The 19299-nt window shown below is 42.7% G+C and overlaps 1 protein-coding gene and 1 long non-coding RNA gene across 4 annotated transcripts in view; one reads left to right on the top strand and one right to left on the bottom strand.

The window, feature by feature from the left end:
• MYRF (myelin regulatory factor) overlaps positions 1 to 19299 on the top strand; it is a 176155-nt gene that overhangs the window by 46008 nt on the left and 110848 nt on the right. For all 3 annotated transcript variants that reach the window (XM_060263182.1, XM_060263179.1, XM_060263181.1), the window contains exon 2: positions 17793 to 17880. In XM_060263182.1, coding sequence (XP_060119165.1) covers positions 17793 to 17880 — 88 coding nt within the window. The remainder of the gene's footprint in view (positions 1 to 17792; positions 17881 to 19299) is intronic.
• Positions 8009 to 8834, bottom strand: LOC132589762 (uncharacterized). The gene is made up of 2 exons (XR_009556629.1): positions 8691 to 8834; positions 8009 to 8158 (listed from the first exon to the last, which is right to left on the bottom strand). It is a non-coding gene; the product is annotated as an uncharacterized LOC132589762 (long non-coding RNA).

Below are 19299 nucleotides of genomic sequence, written 5' to 3'. Positions count from 1 at the left end.
CCCTTGGTCCAATCCTTTTGAAACTTGAAGGGTATTTTGGGGAGAGGCACTGGATGCTATGGTACAAATGTGGTTCATCTCTAAAAGCAGCCCCCCAGAGCCCCAGATACCTGTGGATCAATTCTCCATTATACCATTTTTTAAATTAATTCCAACTATGTGGTACACCCAGTGACCACGACAAAAGACTATCTAACCGTAATAGTAAAAGCAACAATTATTTAACAACAACAATAATAACTCAGATATAATTCTTCATTGCAAATTAGCCAATCTCTTTAAGTAACTAAGTTTATCTTCCACCTGCTCATATTGCTGCATAGAAGTGGCAACCATGTCATGTAGTGCCTCATATTTCCTCTTTTTCACCTTTAGGTTACCTGTCTATGCTTTAGCCAATGTTAGTTTGTGACAAGCCGGGTCCCTCTGCAGTCCATTGAATAGAGACCACACACTGAGATGACTGCAATGGAACAAAGAATTAAGAACATTGTGAAATCCCTCACAACAGTTTATAGCAGGGGTGGCCAAACTTGCTTAACATAAGAGCCACATAGAGTAAATGTCAGATGTCTGAGAGCCGCAGAACATGAACATCAGATGTTTGAGAGCCGCAAGACATGAATGTCGGATGTTTGAGAGCCGCAAGGAAGGAAAGGTGGAAAGAAAGCAAATAGATGGGGTGAAGGAAGAATCAGAAAGAAAGCAACTTTAACTGTAAATGCATTCTCCAAGCTGCCAGGTGACCTGGCTTGGAGAAATGATTTAAAGAGACAAATGTCTTCTCCAAGCTGGCTGAAGGGGCGGTGGGGGCTTCAAGAGCCACACAATATCTGTGAAAGAGCCACAGTTTGGCCATCCCTGGTTTATAGTCTTTGTTGTCCATTCTAGGGCTGCATCATGATGATTCCATATTCTTATAGGAAACAGAGGATCTCTGCCTGCTGCACCCTCAATATATGTCGAAAAGAAGTACGTGAGCACTGCATTGTAGCTGTCTTCCTCTGGAAATGTGGCAGCAAGCTCATAAAAAGCAGTTCTCACATCATTGATTGGGACAAAGTTTATATTAGTTTCATATTCAGTCTTCAAGCCAACACTGTTGATTTTCCAAATGAGACTCTGACACAGGTGAAAATAACACCCTTTGACCTCAGCATGTGGAAAGGCAATCCTCACTGCATTCATACGAGCCTTCTCAAAATCCACTAAAACCTTTTGAGGTGACAGGTCTGGAATCAATAGCTTCCATTATTTCGCACATTCTATTATAGGTATCCATGTTCTTTTTTTGAAGTAAAATGTAAATACATGGTGGATATGAATTGCCCACCTTGGCATGCCATGTGTACAGTCAGTAAAACATATTTGGCACTTTATCAGAGGTGCCATCTCCATAGATGGTATCTTTGTTTAATTCAAGCATAAGATCTCGATCACCTAAAACCAGAATTTTGTCTGGATTTTCCAACACCAGAATCGTGAAGTATCAGTTGCCTATACTTTTCAGGAATGTCAAAATGTATGGTTTTTGGGTTAGGCAAATTACTGCCTGCTCTGTGATAGCTTCTCTTTCTTAAACAGCAGAAGTAGTTAAGGCCTCATAGATCTAAGAAGCTAAGCAGGACTGACTCTGGCAAGTATCTGGAAGGAAGAAATCAATAAACATGGAATAAATTTAAAAAACGGTATAATGGAGAAATGATCCACAGGTGTCTGGGGCTCTGGGGGGCTGTTTTTTGAGGTAGACGCACCACATTTGCAGCATAGCATCCAGTGCCTCTCCCCAAAATACCCTCCAAGTTTCAAAAGGATTGGACCAGGGGGTCCAGTTCTATGAGCCCCAAAAGAAGATGCCGCTATCCTTCATCATTTCCTGTGTGGGGGGGAAGGCATTTAAAAGGAGTGTGGTCCCTTTAGATGTGATGGCCAGGATTCCCTTTGGAGTTCAGTTGAGCTTGTCACAACCTTGCTCCTGCCTCCACCCCCAAAGTTCCCAGATATTTCTTGAATTGGACTTGGCAACCATATTCCATGTGGGCTTCTTTCCATGTGGGCATTTTTCCATGTGGGCATGTTTTCATGTGGACTTTCTTCCTGTGAGCATTTATGTCCGTGGGTTTTTTTCTTTGTGTTTTTTCCCTTGAACCGTATAAATCAATGGTGCAGCCTCATTTGGAATATTGTGTCCAGTTCTGGTCATCACACATCAAAAAAGATATCATAGGACTGGAAAAGGTGCAGAAAAGGGTAATTAAAATGATTAACAGGATGGAAAACCTTTCCTATGAAAGAAAGGTTAAAGAAGTTATGGCTCTTTAGCTTTGGAGAAACAGAGAATACATGAGATACTCCCAACCATCTCCTACACTTCTCAAGGCTTCTTTAGCAGACAAATGAATATAGGGGAAAGGTTTCCATGGGGCAGATGTTTGAAGACCACAGCTAGAGTGAATCCAGTGTAACTCTGAGTTGACTTCAGTGGAATTATTTTAGAAATTTTAAAAAGTGAGAGAGAGCTAGGTTCAAGTCCAGGAGGACCAATGAGATTGTCAGGGTTTAAGCTTTTGAGAGTCAAAGTTCACTTCATCGACTTTTTGACTCTGAAATATCCAGAAAATTTCGTTGGCCTCTGATGTCCTGGATTTGAATCTAGCTCTTCTACTGCAGACCAACATGGCTACCCTCTGAGATTTTTTAAAAGTATCCCCATGACTCCTGTGTGCATTTAGTCCAGCTTCACCCATGCAATTGATTTTGGAAAATAATTGACTGAAGTGTTCTGAAGGGGATTAACATGGAAGTGTATTAAAGATCAAAATAGCAACAACAAAGCCATTGGAAAGCCAAACTCAGCTACAACAGTAATAAGCTCTGAAATGAAATGGCCTATAAATTCCAAAGTTGTAGTGTCAATTCTGAAAAGGCAGTTTGAGATCTACTTTTCTATGAAGATCTAGTCACCCCCTTCCCCGACATCTCAACAGTGAACAGGCATGTAGTTTGTCTGCAGCAAACCCCCTCTAATCAGCACCAACCATCAGGGGTGGCCAGTGGTAGCTCTCCAGATGTTTTTGCCTACAACTCCCATCAGCCCCAGCCAGCATGGCCAATGGCTGGGGCTGATGGGAATGGTAGGCAAAAAACATCTGGAGAGCTACCGTTGGCCACCCCTGTAATAGATGATGACATTCTGCACTAGCTGTAGCTTCCAAACAGTCTTCAAAAGCAATGTAAAGTTCATTATAGTAACAATTTTATGAGATTACCAAAGTGTTGCCTGATGATAGTGATGCCGTTTGTGTATCAAAACAAAAGCAAAAGAAAGCACTTTTCATCATAGCTTCTGCTTGGGACTCCAAGAACTTTGTAGACCCTGTGGATCTTAGATGCAGGGACTCTGCTTGATTTGTTCTTAAATCATTTACTTGTCTCTTCCATTCTGAATATTTTATAAGAAGGCTCTTACGAAGCCGGGATTTAGGTTTTTAGCATAGGGAAGATGGGCGTGGACTGCAGTTTTTGCTGCAGTACCCGTTTTATTGAATCTCTTCTTGGTGAACTTTTGTGGGTGTTTGGGGGAAACTCTTCTGGAGCTTCCTGCTCCTTCCTAATCTCTAGTTGGAAAGGGAAGGAGGCAAAGGGGCATTGTTTAATGTTGTTAGGAGCTCGTGACTCCAAAGAGAGGCATTAGCTTTTAATTAATCACCTAAGCTGGCTTTTGGTAATAGCTCTTACTGAATAGAAGGTTCATGCAACAAGATGCTCTTAAGCACTCACACTCAGCTGCAGACATTCCAGAGATTTTTTTTTCTCCCCTTTTGGAAAATAGACATACAAAAGAGTTTGAGAAAAGCAATTGGACAGGCTTCGAGAAAAAAAATCCTCAGCATGGCTGTGGAGGTTTATTAGGTGTAACACAAAATTGGACCAGTTGTCTTATTTTTTATCAAGGTTCTGAGAGATGAGGGTGTGTCATGCAAGCCCTGAGCAGTACCAGATCATGTTCCTCCCCTACTATTGGCATGTCAACAGCCCTACTGTAATTGGCTCAAGTGCCTCTAGCCTAAAGCTGAGAAAAAGCCCTTTTATTTATTTTTAGTAATTAATGAACAGCAGCTTCCTCCCTTCACCGACCCAGAAATTTACAGAACTTGGTATGTATCCATCCTCCCCCTTTTAAGACTTGGTTATCTTATTATATTTTCACCATCAAGTAACAGCTGACTTAAGGGCAGCCCCATGAGGTTTTCAAGCAAGAGGCATTCAGAGGTGGTTTCCCATTGCCTTCCTCCATATTACAATCCTGATATTCCTTGGAGGTCTTCCCTCCAAATACTAACCAGGGCCCACATTCCAAGATCTGATGAGACTGGGCTAGCCTGGGATACCCAGGTCAGGGAAAGTTGTCCAGCTGAATGGATGCTTATCTCACTTTTGCTTTGGACTTTGGGCATTTTCGCACAGAGCTTACCCCCGGAGCGACATCCCTCTTCACCGTGCAGCGTCTGCGTGGATTTCACACCACCTGCTCCGCAGAACCAGGAAGAGCTGCGAAGTGCCGAGCCTTTTGCGTCGCAAATGTAAACCGCTAAAACCCAGTTTACGTTAGTGACGCAAAAGCCGCGGCTCTTTGCGGTTCTGCGGAGCAGTTGGTGCGAAATCCGCGCAGACGCTGCATGGTGAAAAGGGACGTCGCTCCGGGGTAAGCTCTGTGCGAAAACGCCCTTTGTTAGCTTTTTTCTTGAAGGTAACTTTCAAGATATGTTGGCCAGGTCACAGATGACCTGCCACCATAGCCAGAATTATTATGCTATCCGATGACTATGAGGTGTCACACACCAAAAGCAGCCTGTTCACACCCAGGGACCCAAGGCAGAGGTAGCAAGTTCTTCCAGAGCGGTTGATCCCACAACAGCCAGAGATGAACTGAGGCTACATGTAGAAGTAAGTGCTTGCAGTGGTAGCTGTGGCCTGGAGTCTGCAAGTACTCACAGCTAGACCTTGTCCAGCATCCTGCAAACCCTTATGGTGAATCTAATGCCCATTTATGGGAAAAGGCAGAATATAAGCCTATTAAATAAATAAATAAAAAATCTAGGTCTCCAGAGGCCTCATGATCAGCAGAGAGGCCTTGGGTACCTAGTCATGCACTCCACCATCTGAGCTGTGCTCAGAGCCATAGCCAGCAGAGACACACAGGGGTGGTGCCCCCTATAGAATCTGCAGCGCCTCCACCTGGTCTTCCCTAATCTTCCCTTTCAGTGAAAGGGAAGATTGAGTGGTGGTGCTGCAGATTCTGTAGGGGGCACCACCCTGTGCCCCTCCCACTAGGCTACAGCCCTGGCTGTGCTTCTGCCTGGGCTTTCTGTTTTCTCTGCTCATGGGGTCTTGGTGGCAACTACAGGATCCTTGGCAATCAGCCACACTCCTTCATGATTCCCTCAGCAATCCCAGGTTCTCTTCACGACTCCTGGGGTTCTGGTTTGATAGCTACAGCTGACTGCAAGTTCTCAGACAAGCCCTGGGAATCAGAGAACCAGGCTCTTCAGGGGTCTGTCATGGTTTGCTGCCATGGTGTCCTCATCTTCTGCTTACAAATTGTCTGGCCCAATCCAGAGAAAAAAGTTGAGGGAGCCAGGGTCCAACATCAGGATAATTTCCCTTGATCCATACAGTTCCCTGGAAAGAGAAAACAGAGTATGGACAGTAAATCCAAATTTTTATATATATATTGCCTTAGTACAATTTGTATCCATATTGGCACACATTGAATTTTTTTTTCTCAGATAACCAGTCATAGTAAACGATGGTTTTTCACATATCTCCCCCCCCCCGCAAGCATTAAACTCCAAATTTAACAAAATGATTCATACTTTTTGTTTTTAATGAATTGCAACTCTTTTTTTCTTCTTCTGTGTATTCTGACTTATATGATAGGCAGGAAAATATTTTGTTGCTTCAAAATGATATGGTTTGGAGCTTAGTATAATTTTTAGACATTTCAATATAATTTAATGAATATTTATACATAAATTAATCTTTATTATTTAAAATAGCCCAGTAGGTATGACTGCATCCGGATTGTGCAAGTCATCTGATAGCCACCGTGGGATCTGGTGAGTCTTCCAAATTGCATGGTACCAAGTCACCAAGTTGTGTGGTGGCTTCCATTGCACTGTAGTGAGTTGCCATGTGGTCACTGCCTGACTTGATGATGATGAGTCCTCTTTCCAGGTTAGGGGGATGGGAGCAGCAGGTGAATTGGGAGGCTGGAATGTCCCTGGAAAGAGCCCCGCCTCTTCCCCCTGCTTTTTCCTGACAGAAACCAAGTTTTGAAAGCTGGTGATATTGTTGCGGTTGCCTAGGAACCCCTCCCTGTTGCCAATGAAATCTCAAAGAGTGTTCATTTCTTAAAGCTACAAGCACAGCTTCTATTAGTTTGTGGTTTTTAACCCCTTCATATTTATTTTTTGTTTTAGATTTCAGGTTTTCTGCAAACCTGAGGTTGTAGCTCCCAACATTACCTTGAAAGATGCTGGGAAATTTTAGGAATGGTATCTGGGGAGGGCAAAGTTGGGGGAAAATGTGATGCCACTTGGGTGGTGCCCTAGGTTGCCTCCCCTGGTCTCTGTTGTCATAACCATAGATGCTAGGAGAAGTTCCTTGAACATCATTCTGTGGAGACAATTTTTTCTCCCACTTGTCAGTTCCTCAAAGTAGGGAACTTCCTACCCTGGGAGAGTAAATGGGAGGCCTACCTGGGACGTTTTTGCAAGATTGTAGAAAAACCTGTCTTATCTGTTTATGGCCTTAGTCTTTGGGTTTAAAGATCCAAATCTATGGCTGTGTTGAAAATTAGATATAATGATGATGTGAATGTGACTATTGCCTGCCATATGCTGCAGTTGCTTAGCATGTATAGTGTAGTTGCTTAGTTGCTTAGCATGTTATTGTATAGTGGGTTCTATGCATTATTGAGTCGAAGTATAAGTGATAACAAGCTCTTTATTGGGTACAGCATAGTAGGTGGCTGCACTACAAGACTGGAGACTAGGCCAACGGGGCCAAACTTATATACATCCCTGGGTTCCCATGCAAGCACGTTATTGGGTCATTCAAACTGGCGGGGGGGCTTGTGATTGGTCCAGGGCAGCAGAGATTTGGATCCTGCAGCACATTGTTCCCAAGCTCAGTCCGTATGGCTCCAATGAGCCAGGCAGGAACACCCAAAGTCTTCACTTGAGTCCACATACATAACACATGTATAGTGTAGTTCCATCGCATACCTCATCACACAAAACAGACAGGCAGTCTGAAGAAGAAAATCAGGACAACATGTAAGGGATGAGAGAGAAGTGACAAAGTTAAGTGGTAGATCAGGGGGTGGGTGGGCCTGAGGGTCCCAGTGTCATGTAAGGGCCTGTTCTGGTTGCCCGCTACTCTCAGATATCTCACTGAGGATTGATTGAAGAAAAAATATTTTATTTATGATATTATAGAGCTGGAAAAAATGATGAAGAAAAGAACAATCAAAATGATCAAACATAGGAGCTTAGTCCCTATCAGGAAAGGCTTAAAGATTTGCAGATATTTCCCTCTAGTTTGTTTTGGAAGAAAAAACGAAGATGAATGCCGTAGAGCAGGGGTGGCCAACGGTAGCTCTCCATATGTTTTTTACCTTCAACTCCCATCAGCCTCAGCCATTGGCCATGCTGGCTGGGACTGATGGGAGTTGTAGGCAAAAAACATATGGAGAGCTACCGTTGGCCACCCCTGCCGTAGAGGTTTATAAACATTGTTGAGAAAGTGGATGAAATGACATTTTCTTGATCATAGAGCTCAGCATCCCCTAAAGAAATTGATTGGCAGCTGGTTCAGGAGAGACTGAAGAAAGTACTCCTTTGGATCTTTAAACCAACAGATAGTGCTTTAAAAATGTATCTAACTTGTTGCCAGAAGATGTGATTATGGCCATCAGCTCAGAGGGCTTTAACAGGGACACACCTTTCAACATCTAATAGTCTTTAATAGCTGAGTGGAAATTCCATAGTCAGAGGCAGAGTGCCCATCAGGTGCTGAGGTCAAAGAATGGGTGGAAGGCTCTTCATGCTTGCTTGTCATTTTGCTGGAAGTATCTGGCTGGCTGCTGCTGGAACTAAAATGTTGAACTAGATCAGGGGTGACCAAACTGTGGCTCCTTCACATATATTATGGGCTCTTGAAGCCCCCCCCCCCGCCTTGCCCCATTGACTGGCTTGGAAAAGGCATTTGTCTCTTTAAATCCCTTCCCCAAGCCAAGGCAGTTGACATGGGGGACTTGGAGAATACATTTAAAGTTAAAGTTGCTTTCTTTCCACCTCTCCCTCCCTATTCCTCCCCATCTATTCATTCTCTCTCTCACTCTCTCACGCTCATGTTTGTCGTATTGCTGCCATCAGACTGGTTTATGTGTAGGGCCCAGTCCACTCTGGAGTTTCCCTTTTAAGGGCTCAGCAATTCCCACCTACTCCAAAGCTGGCTATGGTTGTTGGCTTCTCTTAAGTTAGGGCTGTTAGGCACCGATGCCTGGCAAGCCACTGACACAGAGACAGATTAACTAAAGTTTAAAGAAAATTTTATTTTACAGGGCAGGTAAACCCCAACACAGTGCAAAGAAAATAACAAAACTAAGCTAGCTATTGCCTCACCCTTAGGTTAATGGTAAAAGGTCCAACAATCAAAGTTCTTTAAGAACTCCCTCCTGGAATGGTTCGGCCATCCTCCAGGGTTTCAAAGACATCAAAACTGACCCTCAGGTCACTGCTGCTTCTTGGCTTACCCAGTAGTCAAGAGCACTAAGGAGAAAAGTCTCTCCTTTTCTAACCACCAGCCTTTCATTACCATCAGGGACTAATCACCTGCAGCTGATGGCTCCACCCTGTGGCTACAGCAGAAGGGAGGTATCCTGAAAGGCCTTGAGTCCATTTTAAAATGTGCCCCTGGCACTACAATATCACTTTCAAGAAAAAATTCAGGAAATAGTTCTAGTTATCTAGTAGTTCATCAGATTGGTAACAACTTGAAATAAATAATGTTGGGCCAGCAGCTTAAGGCTGCTTGTGTTCTTGCCTGATGCTCTCTCTTTCTCTCTGTAATAATATATGTGTGATAATATATAATTGCACAGTGAATTGGACAGGGGCATGCTCAGAGTCTTGGGAGCTGGGGGGGGGCAGAATGCGTCTAGCTGTGTTCATGTCTTACGGCTCTCTTGGAAAGAGAGCAAGGCTGGGGGGGCTTTCACCCAGAGGTCTTTAACGGTACCTTTCCAGGTTGGTGGGAAATTCCTAAGATATCACTACAGACCTCTGAGGGAGAGGTCTTTCCTCCTGGGGAAGCACTGTTGCCAATCTCCAGGTGAGAAAAAATAAGAGAGAGGTCACTTCAGACTAAGAAAAAATACAACCAAATGGTTATAGTGACCATATAACAAAATAATAAGTAAGGTACAATTTACAATGCAGTTGCAAGGATAATAGCCAGGAGTTCTGATGTGCAGGGGGTCGACTTGAAACTTCCTGCTTTGATCATTCTTCAAGCATAGGGTCCTCCATTTGTAATAACATGCAACTACAAAATATAAATTCACTATGAAATCATAATCCAGGAAAAATACATAATTACAGCTATGATATACATCCAGAAACATACTTACAACACTTCCAATTCAAAATTAACACAGATACTTCCACTGCCTTCCGTGACTGCAAACTAAAAATAAATTATTACGGCTACAAATGAATCCTTCTGACTTGGCATTTTGCCTTGAGTCATTGTGAGCATAGTGCCGGTCTTTGAATATTGTTTGGAGACACTTTTTGTGCCCTTGTGAACACATTAATATTAGTAAGTATATCATGTATTATTTATATTGTGTAACGTGTATTTATGTGTATTTATATTATGTAACGTGCTTTCAACAGTGCATTTATTTTTAGTTTGCAGTCATGGAACGCAGTGGAAGTATCTGTGTTAATTTTGAATTGGAAGTGTTGTAAGTATGTTTCAGGATGTATATCATAATTGTAATTATGTATTTTTCCTGGATTATGGTTTCATAGTGAATTTATATTTTGTAGTTGCATGTTATTACAAATGGAGGACCCTATGCTTCAAGAATGATAGAAGCAGGAAGTTTCAAGTCGATCCTCCTGCGCGTTGGGACTCTTGACTATTATCCTTGTAATTGCATTGTAAATTGTACCTTACTTAATTATTATTTCGTTATTTGGTCACTATAACCGTTTGGTTGTATTTTTTCTTAATCTCCAGGTGAGAGCTGGAGATCACTCAGAATTACAACTGCTCTGCAGATAGCAGAGATCAACTCCCCTTGAGGTGGGGGGGGAGTGAATGCCTTCACTTGGGTGGGTTGGAAAACAGCAAGGCTGGGGTACACTCATCTAGAAGCCATTAGTGGTATCTTTCCAGGTTGTGGGAAATTCCTGGATATTCTGTGGTGGAGTTTGAGGAGGGCATACAAATTCAGGCTTCAGTGTATGGTCTGCCAGACCCAGGTTCTTGCTGTGGAAGTTGACTGGGTGATTTCTGACCAGTCACAGACTTCCAGCCTAACCTGCCTCACAGGGTTGTTGTTCAGATCACATTGGGGGAGAGGAGAATTATGTAAACAGCTTTGGTCCTCCCACCACTGTGAAGAAAGATTGTCCTTTTCCTATGTAGAGGCTGAAGAGGGGGGGAGGTGATGGAAACTTGAAGTTAGGGTGGCAAATGAAGGGAAGGAGATAGGGCTGCTAACTCCACGCTAGGAAATTCCTGGAGATTTAAGGGGTGGGGCCTGGAGAGGGTGGGGTTTGAGGAGGGATAGGACCTCAGACAGGTACAATGCCATTTCCTACTGGGGAACCACTGGAGATCACTCAGATTTACAACTACTGTAGATGGCAGAGATCAGCTCCCCTTGAGAAGGGGGGTGGAGTCAAGTCAAGTCAAGTTTAGTGTAATATGGTCAGAGACCCATCCAAAAAGAAAGAAAATAGGTAACGTGGCATTAAAAAACAAAAACCGAGGTATACAATTGAATTTGGGCACAGTACAAAATATTATACATAAAAATTTCAGTTTCCATTTCTAGTTATAAAACATAAATTAAAATATTTCATAGCCATTTTAATGTTTTTATCCATTAGTTGTTTACAGAGTCAGTTTACAGTTGTTTATGGCTTGTACAGCAAACGTTGCAAGAAAAAGGAAAAGGAAAGGTCCCCTTTGCAAGCACCAGTCGTTTCTGACTCTGGGGTGACGTTGCTTTCACAACGTTTTCACAGCAGACTTTTTATGGGGTGGTTTGCTATTGCCTTCCCCAGTCATCTACATTTACCCCCCAGCAAGCTGGGTACTCATTTTACCGACCTCGGAAGGATGGAAGGCTGAGTCAACCTTGAGCCAGCTACCTGAAAACCCAGCTTCTGCCAGGGATCGAACTCAGGTTGTGAGCAGAGCTTAGGACTGCAGTACTGCAGCTTACTCTGCACCACGGGGCTCAATAAACGTTGCAGCCTTCATAGTAATTTCCTGGTTCCTATTGGCTAAAATGTTATCTAAATAAAAGCTAAAATCTCTCCCCGGGAATTGGTCACAAATAGGAGCAATATAAGTCGAGCAAATGTTCTGATAAAGTTTACATTCAAAGAGAATGTGCTCTCTTGTCTCTATCCTCCCATCTCCGCAGAGACATAACCTTTCCTCATTGAGGTGCCTTTTGTATTTACCTTCTGTGACCGCTGAAAGGAGCATATTCGCTCTCATGTGTGTGAAAGCTCTTCTATAATCAGGTTTATCTAAATTCTGCAAGTATGGCATCAGAACTATTTGTTTCAGGTTACCTGTGCCTGAAGGATAACATTTAATCTGGGACAAATCATGTTGTCTTTCGATATCTACAATCCTTTGTTTAAGGGTTTAACTGCACTATCTTGCGGGGGGAGGAGTCAATGCCTTCACTGGAGTAGGTGGGAAGACAGCAAGGGTGGCGGGCATTTATCCAGACCCTCGTTTTAGAGCTCGTTGCATTTTTCTTCACAGTGGACCTTACTCCTTGTATACACATATTTAGCATTCTGTTCTAAATTTGAAAGCATAGGTTGCTGTGAAAAAAAATGTAGATCCAGAATTCCGCATGGCATTCTGAGTGTATGAAGTGTTGCATGAAAAGAGAAAGTAATAAACCCATGGCTGAAATTTATGGCCAGGGCAATCCTGTGCATGCTGGGGTAAAAAACAGCCCTCTCCTCTTTTAAAAAATATTCCTTATTTAAATAAGATTCCTTATTTAAAAAACAGGAAAAACAGCCCCCCTCCTCTTTTTTAAAGGGTACTGATTCCTTAGAAAGGAGACAGAGAAACGTCCAAGGACAGGAGGATGCAAAATGTATGCAATGAAAAGTTCCGATCCTTTCAACAGGAAGCTATTGCCTGGAGCTGCATGCTCAGTCTATGCAAAGATGAACATTTTCTTTTGTAACAATCATTGGGTAACTGTATGATTTCTCTCTGGTGTGGCAAAAAATGGGTTCTAAGTGTAGTAGTGAGGTTGTATCCTTGACATGTCTTTTCCCCATATATGTTAGGAAAGAGGGGGGGGGACCCTCTCCTTTAACATTTTCTTCCCCTCTGCACCATTTGGCAAAATTCTTTGCTGGATTTATTTCTGCCAATTTGCTCGTCTTGGTATGAAAGGGATTTTCAGAGGATAATGTTCTGATAGGTTGGAATGCCCCCCTCCCTGTCTTTTTTGGAGGGGTTGACTAACCTTTACCCAGAATACTACGTGGGGGGTGGGAAACTCCTTTGATTTTGTGTGTGTGCCGATCTAGTGTGTAAGTGACCTATCATTTTAATTTAATGTGATTGAACCATTCAGGAAAAGGTTGTTATCTGAGCTCTGTGTAAAGGATTCCCTGCTCTTTTCTTGATAATGCTTTTGGCGCTAAGGACTGGCACACCAACCCTAGAGGTCTTTCAGATTCTCAAGCAAACACTTAATCTCAACAAACCAAATGTCTTTTCTAGTCAAGAGGAGAAGGAAGATGAACTTTAAAGGGAAAGTGAAAAGAAAGTCCAGCCTCTGAATAGGAGGAGGTATGGACGTAGAGTAGGGGAAAAGAGCTGATGTCTTTCTAATGTGAAGGCTTAAGTCACGCATATTACCAGACCAGCATTTTTTCATCTGCATCAGGTTCAGCAACCAACCCCTTTCCTGTCATGCCTTCACCTAGCCACAGTTATCCATGCAACAGTCACCTCCAGGCTAGACTACTGTAACTCGCTCTATGCTGGCCTACCCTTGAGACTGACCTGGAAGCGCCAGTTGGCCCAGAATGTGGCAGCACGAGTCCTGATGGAAACGTCACAGACAGCACACATACAACCTGTGCTGCACCAGCCCCACTGACTTCCAGTGGAGTACCGAGTCAAGTTCAAGGTTTTAGTGTTAACTTTTAAGGGCTTGACTGCTCAGCTTCAGACCGCTGTGGGACCATTGGCTATGTTTTAACCTTTTTTTAATGTTTACAGGCCCTGATCAGTATCATTTTTGTAATACTGTACTATTGTATTTAACAAAATTAATATTTTGTTAAATGGTACTAATATTGCAATGGAAGGCAATGGCAAACCACCCCGTAAAAAAAAGTCTGCCGCGAAAACGCTGTGAAAACGTCACCTCAGAGTTGAAAACAACTGGTGCTTGCGAAAATGACCAGGAAAGCCCTTAAAGGTTAACACCTTTACCTTTACTAATATTGTAACAATGTTAAGATCTTTAGTCAATACATTAAAATCTACATCTATCTGTGGGACTGCCTCCTCTGATATATCCCTGGGAGAGCATTGCACTCTGTGGATAACAATCTGCTGGTGATCCCTGGCCCCAAACATATCTGGCTGTCCTTGACCAGGACCAGGGCCTTTTCAGTTCTGGCCCCAACCTCGTGGAACTATCTGCCAAATACCATGAGGGCCTTGTGGGATCTTATGCAATTCTGCAGGGCCTGTAAGGCAGAGTATTCCGCCAGGCTTTTGGTTGAGGGCAGTGATAGTTTCTACTCTGGCTGGCACCCTCTCCTTCCTCTGTGGATTGTGTCTCCTCTTTCTTCAGCCATGAAGTGGCCATAGTCTAGAATTAAGGACAGAGCAGTAACTGTTGTTTTTGCCGCTTTTTTATTACATTGCAGGAATTGGGCAATTCATAAATTTAATATAATAAATAATAAATAAAGCCTCATGACACAAAGTTTGGTGAAAATAAAGTATGTTCTGAAGATGAAGACCTAGGAGAGGAAAAGGTGGTGTCCAAGCCTTTTATGGCCAAACTTTTAGCTTCCTCTTAAGTCAGTTGTATTGCAAGGACCTACCTGTTCACCAGCATCCATAAACAATCCATATTCAGAGTCCAAGAATGTGTCAGCAAATCCTCTCTTGTAGCAATGAGTTTTGCTAAGGCTGGGAAGATAATGGGGTCATACAGCCTTCCACAGACTGTACAGAACAGGTCTTCTGCTTCCTCTTCCTCCTCCAGCCTGTGACAAGCAGGGAAAGAAATAGCAATGGGTTTCCCCCTGTCAAATAGTACAGTTTTCTCTTTATTTTTTCTGGATTTTATTTATTTATTTAATTTTTACTCCTACTACTACTACTTTTCCAGCCTATCTGAGATTAATTTAAATAACACCAAGAAATCAGAGATGCAGTTGTGCTGAAGTGAAAACCTCTAAACAGGGCTTTTCGTGTAGAAAAAGCCCATCATCAACTGCTTTCCTGTGTATTCCTGCTCAAAAAAAGCCCTGCCTCTAAATGTCTTAATAGCTGCAACTGATACATAGTTTACTGCTTCTTCCATTCCCCCCATTTTAAGGAAGAGTACAAGTGGGAGACCTGCAAGACCAGCAGTGGAAGATCCCAAGTTCCCCCATTTTCTTGTGTGCCTTTACCCACTCAGCCTCCCCCCCCCCTCCACAGGAATCTGCTAAACATGCAGGGGTGAGGGAATATTGGCTGGTCTCTCCCCCCTCCTGTATGGTCTGCCCCCACACATGTCCTCCTTCCATGTGGCTCTGTCCCCAGGCATGTCCCTCACTGCTGCTCAGTGGCATCCAGTGGTGACAAGTATGGCAGCTCTCAACCTCCTCCCCACCTACCTGTATTCATGTGGTGGCAGTGGCTTCTCCCACTCCTGTGGATGTCCTGTGGAGGCATTGTGTCTGTGAAAGTGCAGGCATTGTGTATCTGTTTGGGGGTGAGGGGTGGGGATTTAATTTCCTGTTCCATTTTTAAAACTCTTGGCATTATTGCAAACCTGAGGGCTCCCCTAAACCTGCAGAAAAAAATGTCTGGAATGTGTACCTGGCCCTATCAATCTACACTGAGGCCAGGTACACTATTAGATATACAATAGTATTAGATATACAATTATTTGTATAGTTCTTTTCCCTTCTGTCTTGGTTAAAATAAAATACCTTGTTCACGCTTGATATTGTATGAATAAACGGCAACTTTTATTTACCTCCCTGGAAGTGCAGTAAGGCTGTAAACTATTAACAAGTGTAATGAGCCTCCATGGACATAGGCTATAGGAAACAGTGAGTAATAAAACTCTGTTATGAAAACAGTGAGCCAGTCTCCACTTTGAGAGAAAATTATGAACAGCTAGACCTTGGATTACTGAGTCTCAGGTTAAGACTACAAGAAGACTTTAAAATCAGATCAAAACAGGTCCTTTTAGTTTCCCTCCACTTTGGAAGACTAACATATGACAATCATTAGTTGTTGAACAAAGTAGGAGTCACGTTGCACCTTTAAGACCAACCAATTTTTATTTAGAACGTAAGCTTCAGCATGCGAAGGCAACAAAATAGCAGTATGCAGTAAAATTAACAAATTGAGCACACCTTTGATCTGAGTAGCAAGAGCAGTTCTCTGACAGCCAGTATCTCTATTTTGAGTATGTCAATACAAATAATTACACTGATACACAATTATTTGTATTGACATACTCAAAATAGGGATATTGGCTGTATATTTCATTACATATGCTTTACCCATTTTCACTATATTTTATTGTATTCCTTTTTCCTATGGCAAACTAGAATTATGTTTACATGTTAAAAAGTAAATTAGGTGGACAAGAACATCACTATCCAATGTATTTCTCTTTTAGCTGTATTGACACCCTCAAACAGGGACTTTGGTTGCTTATCCCATTACATATATTGAATCCATCTCCCATTGTCATTGACAGACAATCTCACATTTTGACATACTACTGCTTTGCTGCTTTCGCATGCTCATGCTACTCAGATCAAAGGTTTGCTCAATTTGTTAATTTTACTATTCTGTCATTGTACCATTTTACATTCTAAACCGCTGCCTACCAGATAATTTTACTTCACTGTCATTAGTTCTTAAATCTGTACCATGTTGCATTCTGGTTCACTGCCTACCAGCTATGTATGGCTTTGCTCACTGTGCTGGATTCCTCGTCTGATGAAGTGTGCTTAAGAGCACACGAAAGCTTACGTTCTAAATAAAAATCGGTTGGTCTTAAAGGTGCAACTTGACTCCTGCTTTGTTCAGCTGCTTCAGACCAACACGGCAGCCCGCTTGGATCTATCAACCATTAGTTGTGTCTCTCTCCTGGTCGCCACACTTTATCATCCCGCTTCCACAGTCTCCTGAGACAAAAGATTCCCTAACTTTTCTCTCTGGGGGTTAACCTTTGTCTGAAGGAAAAACTGTGCTCCCCTCTCATGTGCTTTGTCTGTGGACCTTGGTTGGCTGCTACCAACTCAGTGAACATTCTAACTAGGTTTAAAGGAGATTTTTAGTTTTCAGGAAATGGCATGACTTTGACCTGTCCATAGCTCATTGCCCTCCATATTGTCCCAGGAAGGGGGTGGGGTGGGGTGGGGACAGCAGACATCCAGGAAGAACATAGGGTACAAAGAGGGCTCTTAGTTGGGAGGGGAGAATCAGTGGAAATTGCCACCTCCTCTTCTGCAAATGGAAATGCGGTTCTCTCAGAGGAACTATATGTTTGTTTGGATACATAACACCCCAGTATTTAGACCAAGACTGTATCCTTAGTAATGCCAATTCAATCATCCTACTGGTTTGCAACTCTTTCCAGGGGTAAGCTAGTTGCAATTCAGAATAGCAAGAGCCATAGGATACTATTGCTATTTCTCTTTTTGTTTTAATCTTGTTAGGCGTACTTTTGGGATTTAGTAGTGTATTTTCCTTACATGGTTCACTTTGTGTGTTTGATTGCATATATTATCATTCCTGTTTCAATATGAGCTGATACGGGTCCTAAGATATAAGTACACTTAAATATTATTTTAATGCATTGATGGCTGTGGTTATTTCTGTTCTAGGTCACTGTTCCTGTCGTTAGACTCAAATCCCTTGGCCACTGCTGAGCCATTGTGCATCAATTGAATCCTTGTCCAGTTTCCCTGGCCCCCATTCTTCCTCTGTCCATCCCCTGGTCTCCAGCTGATGGTTCCAGAACAATACTTCATTCTTCAGATCTGACTGTCACTTCTCCCTTCAAATATTCAGTTTTAAAGCCAATTTAGTGACTTGGCTTCAACAAGTATTTTTGTTTGTGAGAATTTCCATCATCAGAGCTCCATCTGGACCTGAGGAAACAGCAGTGTCTTGTTTGGACTTTTCTTTTTCTTTTTCTCTTTTGCTAATTGCTTTCCCTGTGCAACTGATTTTTACTTCAGGTCACGATATTAATGGAGCTCTTGAACCATCAAACATCGACACCAGTATCCTGGAAGAATACATTGGCAAGGAGGATTCACCAGATATGTAAGTACCTTCATTTTGCTGTACTTTTAATCATCAACAGCAGTTGCATGGCATTGCCAGAGTGATGATTACTGCTCTTTTTAGAATGCATAAGGGATTTTTTTATGGTAATACAATTGGCTACTTCTGTACAACATTCTTCTATCATCATTTTCTTCTTTTCCACAGAATTCTACTCAACTTTGTGATCCTATTACATCCATAGGTTTTCTTAAATCTTTATTTGTGCCCTTCCTTATTTGGCAGCCAGTCCATTGGAGAAACTTTTGACTCCAGGGGTCAGCACTCAGTCTTGTGGCTGTGTATCACCAAAAAATGTTGTCTTCTGGTTGCCTAAGAAATGATCATCAGACTGAGCTTTATGGAAAGAAAGCAAGAGTTAAGGACTGAGGGCATAGTTAAATACAAAATATCAGATTTTTTTTTGTCTTGTGAATGGGTGATTTCCTAAGTCACAGGCTGTAAAGGACATTGTCACCATGTGGGGAAGACCATCTATTGTCTTGCCCCCTTCTCTTTCTTGCCACCATCACCCCAGGTAAAATCCAGCCTCTTGTGGAATTGTCTGAGGTCATACCAAGTAGCCAAGTCAGGTGGATAAGGAAATGTGCAGACTCTCTTAATTAAACAACTTTATTTCTACAAGGCACAAACTACAAGACAGATCTAAAGTTACTAACTAGGTACTTACAATCCATGGTATATCTAGTCTTCGTTAGTTGCATGATGCCTTCCTCTCTGGTGCATCTTTAGCATCATTCTCCTCTGTCATCCTTCATTGCCAATGTATGCAGGTGAATCAGCCCCCCAAACTGACCAATATTTCTGCCAGCAAACCTCCAAACAAAGGAACAGTTCTTCTTTAAGAGAACTGGTTAAGAGAGCTGGGAGAACCAGGTTTGATCCCCCACTCTTCCACATGCAGCTGCTGTTGTGACTTTGGGTCTGTCACAAGTTCTCTCAGAGTTGTTCTCTCAAGAGCAGTTCTCTGAGAGCTTTGTCAGCCCCACCTACCTCACAGGGTGTCTGTTGTGAGGAGGGGAAGGGAAAAGAGACTGCAAGCTGCTTTGAGACTCTGAGTGAAGGGCGGGGTATAAATCCAATCTCTTCTCCTCCTCCTCCTCCTCTTCTTTTCAGACACTTCCCCACATGGGTTCCCAGGGCCTTAGCCAATCTGGGTACCAGGTCCTGGGGACTCAAGCCCACCAGAACATGGACTCTCCAATCAAGAGGTGTTAGCGCATTATTAAAGGGCTAGCATATTTTCTTTGTCAGTTTAAAAGATGCTTGCTATCTGGAGAAGAGCATCTTTCCCACATTCTCCTAGAGATGGCAATGTGCCCTTCCATCACCATAACTGTCAAGCATCTCTTGCCACCCTGCCCCTCATCCACAACAGAGCCATATTACCACGAAAAA

The sequence above is a fragment of the Heteronotia binoei genome, chromosome 21 (genome assembly GCF_032191835.1).
Source record: "Heteronotia binoei isolate CCM8104 ecotype False Entrance Well chromosome 21, APGP_CSIRO_Hbin_v1, whole genome shotgun sequence".
NCBI classification, from domain to species: Eukaryota; Metazoa; Chordata; class Lepidosauria; order Squamata; family Gekkonidae; genus Heteronotia; species Heteronotia binoei.
The sequence above is the reverse complement of the archived record's forward strand: the minus strand, read 5'-3'. Positions and strand labels throughout refer to the sequence as shown.